The sequence below is a fragment of the Tigriopus californicus genome, chromosome 1, assembly GCF_007210705.1.
Source record: "Tigriopus californicus strain San Diego chromosome 1, Tcal_SD_v2.1, whole genome shotgun sequence".
In the NCBI taxonomy this organism is placed as follows: Eukaryota; Metazoa; Arthropoda; class Copepoda; order Harpacticoida; family Harpacticidae; genus Tigriopus; species Tigriopus californicus.
The window spans coordinates 1,131,105-1,143,891 of NC_081440.1; the positions used below are offsets into that span (position 1 = coordinate 1,131,105).

The 12,787-nt window shown below is 41.3% G+C and overlaps 1 protein-coding gene across 1 annotated transcript; it reads right to left on the bottom strand.

Moving 5' to 3' along the window:
• Window positions 1-204: 204 nt before the first annotated feature.
• Window positions 205-6,852, bottom strand: LOC131890268 (uncharacterized). Its single transcript, XM_059239584.1, has 6 exons — window positions 6,396-6,852; window positions 3,901-4,039; window positions 3,024-3,134; window positions 2,465-2,602; window positions 823-1,098; window positions 205-647 (listed from the first exon to the last, which is right to left on the bottom strand). The coding sequence occupies exons 1-6, from the start codon at window positions 6,522-6,524 to the stop codon at window positions 529-531; spliced, it is 912 nt and encodes a 303-aa protein (XP_059095567.1). The 5' UTR covers window positions 6,525-6,852; the 3' UTR covers window positions 205-528.
• Window positions 6,853-12,787: the final 5,935 nt, after the last annotated feature.

Here is a 12,787-nt window from a genome sequence, read left to right on the forward strand (position 1 = left end):
AAAAAGCATCCTCATTCACGTCATAATTAAGATGATTGTATTTGAAACTCCAGCTGTTTTCCATTAGACATACCTTTTCACGGGCGCAATGAGCATTGATAACACGAGATGCTAACTGAATGTACGCCCAGTATGAATATTTTCAAAAGGGCAACTGGATGTGACATATAAAAAAATATACGAACGGAATCACAAAACATCACGCGTGTCTTTACATTTTTATTGGTTTAGTTCAATCAACACTAAGATAATAGTAGTAACTCAGTAACTTGATAAATTCCTAATGTTTCGCAAACCTACTATTGGCCGCTCATTTCAAACAAACTTACAAACACACACACACACCTCCATAGAAAGAACATATGTGAGGTGAACACACTCGGTACTCATGCAGGCTGGGAGAGGGATCCGTAGGATGATTATGTCCCGAAGCTCGATAGGGGTGGTCGGGACGATCGTTGTCTAGTTTTATATTTGAAGCAAAAATCCACCCTGGGGTTGAGCAGGTATGTTGTAGTAGCTTTCAAGTTAGTACTGGTTATAGGCTAATCCATATTGAGATCCATAATAAGCGGCTGGTCCAGGATAAGCGGGGTATCCATAAGCTCCGGGTCCTGGTCCATAAGTTTGTTGCTTTTGAGGATACACTGAAAAGTATCATGGATACAAACATGAGATTTTGGGCAGAATCATTCCATATCGTCATTTAGAGATGAAGCTGTCCTTTCTGTCTGATGAGCTATTTCCAAGCTCTCTCTCCAACATTTCTGTCGGTTCAATCTCAAATAAGGGGAAAAAACACACGGCAACTAATGTTCCCACCTGGCATCAGATATTGCATGTTCATGGCTTCCTCGCGTTCCCGGTCATTCTTGATGCACACTGCAGCCAACGAAAATAGGATGGATGAGCACAGGGCCATGGCCACACCAACCCACGCCACGATGTAACTCCAGTCATACTTGAATTCCGTGTTGTCAATGAGGATTTTGGGCCAACTGCGAACAAAAAGCTCAATGTTTGATCGCTCATTGATCTTGTTCTTCTCGTAATGCTCGACGCCGTGCCACAAACCCATGGCACCCGCAGCGAATAGACCTAAAAACGTAAGAAGAGTCGATATTGAACTATTTGGCTGAGCTTTTTAATTTTAGTGACTAAGTTTCTATTTGAAATATGTTCCCAAAATTAGCCACTATATTGACTTTGTTGTGGACAAATAATTTCCAGTGGTTTCATGTGACATTAGAATACAGCTGATTCCTCTAATTCCGCTTCAAGCTCGTCATCATGGTAAAAACAACTTGCTCACAGGGTGAAAGTCTAAGAAAAACATTTTTCCCCTCTGAGGGGTACTACAGGTACATTGGATAGTAGCGGTGCTCACACATCCATCCAAACGTACGTACATACGTATATAGAGAGTAAGTTGAGTACACATTCGCTGTCAGTGAAGCAGTCATTCACCTGAGAAATAAGGACTTCATGCAAACGCTGCAATACATTGTGGCTGACTAGCAGGCAGGCTGGCTGACTGGCTTGCTAGGTGCTTTGGCCATGGTGGTGGGATCTGGCTGGTTGGGTCAGGTGAGAGTTTACCTTTTCAAAAAGGTCCACCTTGACCATTTCAGTTGAATGACACTGAGCTAAGGCTAAGAATAGAAACTTAGCCGCAAGATGGCTCTTACTCATGAGGAGCCAAAATGTTGAAGATATTTCTCCTAATTAGTGCAACTGGTTCTTTTAATGATCATTTGCCCTTTGTTTCTGCGGGTAATTGGCACTAACCGCCTCATTGTCCGAAATTTTGAAAATATGTCATTCATATGTCTTTTAAAGTTCAAAGGTTTTGTCGTTTCCAACAACAGAATTTTTTCCCTGACATGCAAACATGATTCGGATACAAGACGTCAAAGTCAATGTAAAAGATCTGTTTTGGAAAAAGATTTATCACTGAGCTCAATCTCTCAATTCAAGGTCAGGTAATTGAGAGGGATTGCCAATTTTGTTTCTAAAAACGTCCAAGTTCACCTTCTCATGTCCATCTTGCTTTCCTACGTTCTTTTTTAATTGGATTTTCCTTGACAGGATTGCAACCGATGACGGCCATAAGTTGTACTCACAAAAGCACCTGGCATTTTTAGATGGCCTATAAATGTTTCCATGGCTATAGAGACAAATGTCTCAATAAATACTCTCAAATGTAACCTCTTCAGAATGTCAGAGGGAGCGACATTCGTGTTGGCCAATTTTCATTCAATCTCAGGTCTCCAAAGAGTCTATTTATCCGTCGAATTGATTTGTGCACTTTCCGACTATCAAACATGGCAAATGGAATGTTAATTAACGAAAAATTCCGACTAAGGTAAGGTGGGTGTGGTTCACCCCATACGTATTTCGAAGTCATTCTGACCTTCTTAGCCTCTCAAAATGTGTCTAGATGCAAACGCGATTCGTCACTTACAAGCCATCAGCATGAGAATTCCGGACGATGTAATGTTCGAAGGGGATGTTCTCCAACATCCAACGATTCCAGTGGTGAATGAGACGAACATAAAGAAGAAGGCCACAATGAACAGAGCAATCATGGCCCGGCCCATATCTAGGAAAGAAGAAATCATAAATCATTGATCAAGTTCGTCAGTTCTTAAGTTAGCACAGCACAATTGACAACTGGAAATCTGTCCAACCCAAGAGCATCAACAGTTACCATGCTTGCTTGGTGTTTTCTTTGATCTGTATTGAAGAAGCATTGCAGGAGAAAATAAATCAATTTCTCACGATTCTGGTTACAAATCGCTGGCCAGAAAGACTGACGAATAATCAGAAGAGAAAATCAACATCTCCTCCAGCTAAAACGGAGTCATAAAAACCTGGCCAACCAACTTTTCAGTTCTGACAAATGAGTTTAAAAATTCCATCCAGGGATCCGTTTCAATCTCATTGAATTGTCAAGTTGGTGTGCCAGACCTTTTTTCCGTAACGATTGAATATGGGAAATCGGTTGATGAGGTCGAACTTACGGATTCTAGTCATGTTCTCGGCCGAAAAATCCTTGGTTACTCCCTCCTCATCAGGAATATAGTAATTCAAATTGTGGCACCAGGTTTCCACAGGGGACATGTACAATTCAACTAGAAGAGGAAACAGATATCATCACCAGGTCATCGATATTATCCAAAGTTCAGCAATTGAGGCTGATACGGCCGAGGTCTATAAAATGTGTTTCAGAAACGAGGTCATGGGAAGCGACCGTTTATGGAGCAATCCAATGGTTTGCCACTTCCTCGGCAAGTTTGATCTCGAAACATAAACGCTTTGGACAAACCGTCATTTATTTTGCTGTATGTGCCTCTCGGTTGGTTCACTTATTTTGTCCGTGAAACCCTCGCAACAAAGCATGAGTATAATCTTGCTCAATAAACCAGTTGGAGCCTGAGTAGGATTGATCGTATGACCAATCTCGAAAGATACACTCTCTTTTGGATCGTAACCTTTTTTGTTAAATATGTCCAATATGATAAAGGTCCGCTGCCTAGTGGGCTGATTTTGAGATCATCAAACATGAGATGGGCACTAAAACTCAAATTAACGACTCATTTTGGCTCTGAAACTCCTGCCCAATCCGAGGGAAAAAACGTACGTCACCAACTCATAGTCACATGAAGTTACTGTATACGTAATATATGCACTCCAAGATGCAAATCATCCGATTTGAATGCCACTTCCTCGTGAACCATCTTCCACGGATCATTTCAACGGTAACCGCCACGACAACGCTCAACTAGCTAGCTAGCTAGCTAGCTAGCTTGCTAGTCATGCCAGATAACATGATCATGTAACTAGTTGCTACAAGTATCATTCATGATGAAGGTAGTTCGTAGTTTGGTGAACACTTACTGACTTCTCCATCGTTGGGAGCGTTGCGCTTCTCTCCCAAGAAACATTCTCGGAACAATCCTCGTGTTCGCGTGAAGAACAGTGGACTCGAATTGAACTTTTGGAATAGCTCATCCTCTGGACTCAAGGACAAGGAGTTCTGCAATTGAAAGAACATAACAGCGTTAATCCTAGGCCAAAAAAGGTTGCCAGGCGTTAATTTCAGAAGCCATTTGGACATCTTGCACGGGGTTCATTGAATGACTCAGCAAGATGTTGCGTGTCAGAGTTATTTTCCATCGTCCCACCTTTGCCACCTTCAATGGAGGGGAAATTATCCCCGAAAAAAGGTCTGGTCACGACCAGCATCAATCATGATCAAACTTGCTAGCCTGTCTGGTCGGCAATATGCGTTCATTGACAATCCCATCCAATCCACGTACCCACAAAGGACCATAGAATTGCCAAACGAGCTTGCCAAAGAAATGAAAAACGTTCGCCATCAAAAGAACTGGCGACCTTGCCAAAATTCAATACATCCTCTCAAAAGTGGCGAATGCATTTGGGGTCTGAATTTGCCGAAGTTGAGGAGGGTGCCTCCAATTGGCTTCTCCACTTTAACCTCAGGATTAAAGAGTGCAATCATTTATTGTTGTGACGAGAGGGAAAAATACGAAGATGGCTGTCTTTTGCGATGGGAACTTGCACGAAATATATCTCAAATTGAAGGTTACGTAATTGCAAACCAGTCTCATATCTTTGTCTGATTTTGCTACCCCGCTCAATTAATGGCCTCCTAGATAGGTTGAAAGACGCTCCAAAAAACTCTGCAGGTGCTAGATGGGAGCCGAAAGTTAGGGAGCACCCACAGCGACCAATTTCCTGAGAGTCCAGGAAATGAAAGTTCCCTCCACCGAAAGCACCAATCAAGACATGAGCAGTGCTCTGAGACACTATGGCACTTTTTGTGTCCTTAACATGACGAATCAAAGGAGAGGTGAGAAAAGCCGAGGGAAATCAGAAATTTAAACAAAGAGGTTCAAGCTTGTACTCCTCCGAGCACCTGTCTCATAGTCAAATGTTGGTTTTCCAATGCTATCCAAACCAACTGAGGATGGGCGCTTTTCTTGCAGTTGGTCTGCAAGGCAAAGAATCATCACGGTTCACAAATATTTGCAGCCTTGTAAACCAAGTTAAGTGCAACACTTTCCCTTGCAAGTATCCGTGACCAATTCGTTTTCACTTGCATAGCATGACCAATGATTGAAAGTCCTCGGCTACTCCATCCTCATTAACCCAATTGCTCTGTTTAAAACTCCCGCTCAGTAATCATAAACAAAATGCCTCCTACCGCGCTTAGTCCCTTGTTTCTCCGTGCCCGGTTGGTTCAAAATGCAAAGTTGAGCCATTGAAATGGACAAAGTCAGGGCTAAGAGGCCGGGCAATAACCATGGGGTAAATTAGCGTGAAGCAAAACCGGTGGTGGATGAGTGTTGGACGGTGATCTGGCTCTCTTGCCCTTTACTGTACATTGATGTGCACGTGGTCATGATGTCATGATACAGTTTAATTGAGGAGAGGCAGGGACCATCCAGCTCTATCTAATGAACCTTCACGCTCAATTATATCTACATTCAGTTCTGATTTGAACTAGTTGAGGAAATCTACTGTCGTCAGAAATGTTATTATTATTTCCCTGTCCTTCGATTACAGACCGTTAGGCCTTTAGAAACATGCCAATCACCCTAATATCTGCTGAGATCTTGGGAAGGTATTTCTTTCAGATAGTTTTGAAACAACCCACTACCCTTTTGCAATGCTAGGAGTGATCCAACATTATTCGAATGTTCCATTGAAAGGAATCACTGGTGCACTTTAGAGGACCACACATTTTTCATTGCCTAAAGATTGAGAAGCTTGTGTAGGTTGAACGTATTCGTCAAAGCAATGTCAGGATCTACAATTCTGTAGACGATTGCGTTTGCCAACCTTCAAAACCACTTTGCTCTCTGTTTTGTTCGTCAACACCTCCTCCAATCCAAATTGTTTAAGAAACTTGGAGACTGTTTTAGCGTATTCTGTGGGTGTCGTGGATTTTTTTTTTGGCCTGGAGGTTTTCCTCCACTCTTCCTTGACAAATCTTAGAGGCCAATGACTTGTTTTCGGTACGATTACTTGGTTCGTTCGCACAGTACAAGGTACCACTCGTTTTACCTCTACCGTCGTCATCGAACCAACCACCGACCAAAGGCATTGGCTGAAGCACCTAAGGCTCTCTTGGCAAGTCGCTTCTTGAATTCTCATGAAGCAGACGAGCCCAAGTAAAAGGTTGGACACAAAAGTCAAACAACTGGCTCTCAAGCAAGTTGAAAGTCGGCCGAGATTGTAATCCAAGAAACCTGCCTTGATCGGTCACAAGGTTGCAAAATGAGGTCTGATTGGATCTGGCTTAAGATTGGAGTCAGCAACGAGACTGAATGAAGTGAGTTCCAAAGGTATTCCCGGTTGATTCTTACCTCGAGTTCATTTCGCTTGACGCGAATCACTTGCCAATTGTCTGTGGAGAATGAAATGGCTAAAAGTGCCCCAGATATTAACGCACAAATGGCCGCAAAGCACAAAGTACTCGCACTGCAAAAAGCCATGGTGATATCTCGTGAATAGATGGGTGTGGAGCGATCGACCAGATTCGGAGACCCTTTTTGAACACGCCCAGAGATTGTGATCGATATCGCACTGCGGTATCACTTTCGTTCGGGTCGTCGTAGTTCGAGTGTTCAATTGAGGCACTCTTTAAACCATTCTGATTTTCGTTGAATCACACCACCATCGACGATCAATCTTTCTTCCCTGAGCACAGACCGGAATGTATCGAAGAACTAAAGGAACATATCTTTTCGGAAAGGTGATTGCCTAGACCCTGAGCTCCTTCACCACCTTGCTGCCTTCCCCCTCTCTTCTCCCAATCCCCACCACTACCACCGCCACCACCTCTACCTCTGCCATATCACAACCAGTACCATCACTACCACCGCAAGGGAGTAAGAGGGTACACCCGAGAACCGGCCAGACGCCCGGTGGCTCGCAGGGTGAGGGAGCCATGGTATGCCATGCAAGAGGGGACCTGTGGATTTCGAACTGGTATAAGTGCACCCAGGTAGGCTTGGGCCCAGATGAAGTTGGACATCAGAGTTGTGTGTTTGTGCCAACTTGCGGGCGACATTACCACCTATGCCTATGGTGGCCATCCTCTGCTGGCGGGTGGAATCGGGCGGAAAGGTAGTAGGTTTTTTAGTAGCTATGGCGGGGCCGCTACTATCAGCTCGGCTTGATCGAACGGAGTGCGTGTCTTTCCCGATTCTAGCCAACTTCTTTGATCTCGATTTCCTTGCCTGGATACTTGTGGGCGAATCAAGCCGTCTTAATAATACTCTTTCAGGTCGCTCATGATGCTAAATTACCCACCACAGCGATAGAAATTGACACTTCTTGTCAAGTGTCTGAAGATATTCTTGCAAGGTTCTATTGGGACAGGAAACACACTATTCTCACCACCTTGAAGCTCTTCCCAGGGTGAGATTTCTCATCGGAAGGAAGCCCCCTGGAAGTCTGGAATCGAATCATTTTATTCGAGTTCCTTTTACATCAAAGCAATCGTTCCTCGCTTGTTTGGTCTTAGCTCCAAAATTCATTCACTCATAATCGCCAAAGACGATTTCAATCCTTCTCGATTACGTAACTTTTTGACTACGCCTGACGAACTGCGATTGTTCGAATTCATTTTCGGCCACGGTATACAACTACCCTTCGAAATGTATCCAACATAAAAAAGGTCCAGAGGGTCCAAAGGTAAAATCTAAGAGGATTTTGTCTTTCGGATGCGGAAGATGGTAATGGCGATGACGATCCTCTTGGAAGTGACGGGCCAAGAAACGGGATTTTCTCCGACATTCTAACCTGATGCCTGATGGAGCCCACAGAACATGGCGATACTCCTTCTATTTATCCACCTACTGTACATACCATAGCCTGGTGTAGCTACCCAGCTGGCCTACCTACTAGAACCAACTACCAAAGCGTCCAAGACGCGAGGGTCTTGTTGTGGTGCTGGATGGTTGGTGCCTTGGAAAGAGCTTGGCCAGTGAGTGAGGTGCTCAGCTACCCTGATTAGAATCATCAAGAATTCCATCTTCCATCCGGCCGACCAGTCTGATCAGCAGGAAAAACCAGAAGAAGTGGAGGGCGAACATCGCCATCAGTTTTAAGGGACTGGAATGGAATGTTGAGAGTGAATTGGGACGTTGTCGGAACCAATTGCATGACAACTACTAACGGAGATTGTGCGAGCTACACGTACAGAACAATAATGTTCAAGGAAACTCATGCCGACAAAGTGGTCTGAGGCATTTCCAGAACATACAGTAGTTGGTGCTAATAATGAACTTCCTGGTTTTTATTCTTTAGCAACCATCTCTTTTGTGAATGAGCAGGATGGGCTTCAGAATCAGGAAGATCGTCCCATATTCGGTGGAGACGATCGGCATTCAAAGCAGATTAGAGACAACCCTCGTTTTGAGACCTCCATTGATCTCAAAGAATTACATGGGAGCACAATCTTAGCCATGTTTCTTGCAATTTGAAGCGGATTCGCTTTGTCCAAAATACGTATATGGTTTGTCAAAGACTATGATTGTCCAGTCCAATTTAAAAATCTGTCTTTCACCGATATCTACATATGAGGAAAGAACTAAAAATGAAATTCACGCAAATTTATAAACTCTCTAACCTATCGAATTGGAGACAAATCTCTCTGAAACTTCAGATGTGTGGTTACAAGGAGTATTAAAATAACTGCTTCACTTTTATGGCCTTTTTGGACGAAACACATTTTTGGGCCAAATTGCCAATACTCCCACCTTTTCGACTTTATTCTTCCTTTTTTCACATTTTAAAACACTTCTGGCCGTTTTGTCATTAAGGGCTATATCTGTTTCCTTCTTAACTTGCTTTCCCTTATTGGAGACTTTGCTAATTTACTTCCGAGTAGCATTTTTTCTTCTTTTTTTATCGGACTTCCTTACCGCTACTGGGATTCGAATCCCAGTAGTTCAAGACGAGAAATTTATTCATTTTACTTAAATTTGATTTATTTATGTTATTTGATCGACCAACGAATTAAATTTGACTGATCTGGCTAACCCTTGAACAAAAGGTTGATCGGGAATTGTAGTCAAAAACTTGTCCAAGTATAATTTAAATCCTACTACTGGATTAACGCCTACATACGCCCTAGGAATATTTGAAGGCAGCCAATTGAATGTATGAATTGCAAAATCTTTATGTCAAACACTGCAAAAAAAACCAATTGCTTATAAATAAGATGAAGAAACTTAATGACCTCATTTTGTAACAGAGAAAAACGCAGCGAAGAGAACGCTAGGGGCTAAGAAAGACTTTTTACCAATACAAGAACGTTTTCTTGCAATTTCGCATTTTATATGTTGTTTTGAACATTTCTCAGAGTTTTTTTTTACATTTTGTCAGCTTTTTTGCATTGTTTCGTTGCTTTTAAAAATTATTTCGGCCAAATTCACCAGTCAAGCACGCCTATTGATATTTGTTATAAATTCTAATGGTCAATAATGGGACGAACACATTTTCACAAAGCTCAGAAAGGGTTGACCGGGGTATTGTCAATTCGAAGAGTTAAGTACAACAACTGAATATTCTTTACATATTGCTGGATTTGGCTCGCTTTGATCGTAAGATTATTAGCATTAGCCCACTTTGGTAGACAGTCATTGTAAAAAAATCTGCCCTCAACAGAGAGGCAAGAAGAAGCAAATATTTTCAGTCAAGAATGGTCTGAAATCAATTCAAAAGTCTTAAAAAGGTTAGCAACACTCAAAACAAAAGTTTGAGTTGCCAAAAATGTATTATCAAGGCCAAGAAAAAAATACTGTGCAGTTGTTCATCTGGAACGAGGATTGTTCACGGGATAATCCTGGAAATTCCGGAAATCCCGCGGATTTTCGTTAGACTGGCGCGATTTGCTCAACCCTGTCTGGAACCAAACGTCTTGCTTCTCGATTCTCTGTATTTTAGAATTCCAGAATCATTAGGTACATACGCACTTATGAGCATTAGTTTCACCACGATTAAAATTGAAAGCCCTCGAGTACACAAAAAACTCGAATCAATACGTTTCAAATTTACCTTGGCTTTCATTTTTTTTATCATTTACGACCCAAAACTCATGAATTCAACCCGACTCACCTTTTAATGCACTAAACATTAATACTCTGATGAAAACTATAGTTTTTCACTTTTCACGGATATAAACCAATTTTGTGAATGGTTCATTTTTTTTAGCCAAAGTCTTCTTGAATTTTATATTTTTCAAGCAATGAATTAGCAACAAATTCGGAGGCGTCATGTAAACATTAGCATTTGTCAGTTTGAATTAGCTGTCTGAGTTCAGTCCTTAAAATCTTGTATAACGAAGCTTAGCAATAGATTGTTAAATAGGCAGACTTTTTAATTCCTTATAAATACTGAAGTTACTAGCTTCAAAAGTCTTTTAGTCTTCAAATCAAATAAATCCGCCCCAAATCGCTTTGTGAACTAACGAAATTTCAAGTAACGAAATTACAATAATTTATAGCTATTTCGAAAAATAGACTGTAATCTCTCTACATTTTAAAGCAATTTAATTGTAGCATCATCCCAGTTTTGAATGTTAAATACCCCAGAGAAATGGCAAATATCCAATACGTATTGTTATCGGTATGCCGATGATGCCGATTGACCAATTGGAAAACATGTCGTCAAATAGATGTTAATGCATTATCACTGGTGGTAAGTGCAATGTTATAATATTTTTTTCGAAACATGATTAATTTTTTTTCTGCCAAAACAGCTCCTTAGCAAAGGTTTGGGCAAAAACAAATGAGTAGAAGCACATTCAAAAACACATTAGTAAACACGTTATCTCCACTCGATACTTTGTGCAAATGCCAAATAATATTTGCCAGAAGTATGTCAATTTTTGTCAGGTTGCGAGAGACTTTTGCCTTTGTTGCGTGGTTGAATAATCTGCGCTTCTTTTCTTCAACAGAGCTTTTCGGGGTGTCGAACAACTGTCTTCGCTTCGCAGATGCGGACAAACAAACTAAAGATAAGATGGTTTATAGAGCATCTTTATAACAACTTTGAGCTTGGAGCGTACTGAAGCACTTGAGCATTTTAACCTTTTATTTAGTTCGTTGATTCTCAAATGAAATTTGATAGAAACTATGAATCGTATTTATGAACGTTTCTATTTTAGGTAGATTTGATATACGTTTAACAAAAAGTATCCAAATATACATTTATCAAATTCATTCATCAATAATTCAAAATAAATACATGTTCATTGCGCAATCTGATGGGAGGAGATGAAAGCAGTAAAAATTTTATGCTTAACTCTTAATTGGTTGTCATAAGCGTCTTTGTAGGATTTGAAATGTTTTCCAGAAGAGTTGGCGATGGATCAATTGTGTCACAATGCTTAAATAATAAATTGTTCAACGAAAATCATCTTGATAAAGCCTGGTATCTTGTAGTGCATTCTCTTCCTTCTACGTCTATTTGTCGGCACCTAAATCAAGCAGATGCAATGACAGGTGAGATTGCTAAAATTTATTTTATTACATAATACATTTTTCGCAAAGACCTATTTTGCTGTTTTTCGTTTGCAGTTGGAACAATAAGATGACTTGACACATTGCATCACTGAGAAAAGACAGGTGCTATTTTGTGGGGCAATTATTTGGATTGGTTTGAAGACGAGAACTTTTGCACTATTTCCTATGGACTTTTCAAGCACAGTTTCTTTAAATTGGACACAACTGAAAAAATGCTCACGATTTGAGAAAATATGACATTGGAATTTTTGGACACAAATTCGGAAACACTATTCATATGATTAACCCTCTGATCAATAAGGATCTTAGCTCAGGTGCTTGAAAGATTCAAAACGGTTTATGATCAAAATTTCAGAGGTTGAGATTGTTGAACTCTTTTAAGAAAATAGATCAGTGTTATCGCCGCACTCACGCTCTTTTAAAATTTGAGTGATTTTATTGAAATCTTTTCCGAAAGTAGGAAAGCATATTCACCGATAAATTTTATCTCTGAGCTTACTCTCTTGGGCCTCCGGTCATTGTATGGCGTGTGTTCCCATACCATTTGGTTTAGCATGTCAATGGCTTGGAATTAGGAATAGCAGATTGCCTAAGCAGAGCATGAACCTATACTGTCACAGATCAAATGTTCTCGGCAATGAAATTTCGAGACCCCGCCGATTTCGCTATGTAATAGAAAAAAGTATGCAAGGCACTTATTCTGACAGATTTCATTGGTCGAACGAGGGATACTTTTGGGGAATTTACCTCACCCCATTCACTCTTTTTTGTATCATTAGCCAAAGGCTAAGTTCAGAGTTATAAGTCCATGGGCTTTCCTACTTTCGAGCAAGATTTTGTCTTCAGCGTGGAAAACGAAATCAATACGAGGCGTTGCCGGTTTAATTCATGAGCTACTGAACACGACGAGAGGGATCCAGGACCGCTGGGTTCTCCAAGTGTACAACACGTTTACCATGACAGGGCTTTGCCGAAGATGGCTAGTCCATAAGCCTAGGTGAAGGCCACTGAAGGCTGCGAAGCCCGACAGGTTGGTTCAAGCTTTGCCATTGGCGAATCGCTGCACAGTTCCCCGTCCAGCCAACCCAAGCGTAGATCCGCTCGAGTGAGAAGGGAAAAGGAGATGATGATCTCCGAAAGTAGTTCCTGAGGGTGCTCTCTGGTAAATTACTGGGTGTAGGGAAGACTAATCCTTATCCAAACATTAAAAAAGGCAAGTGATC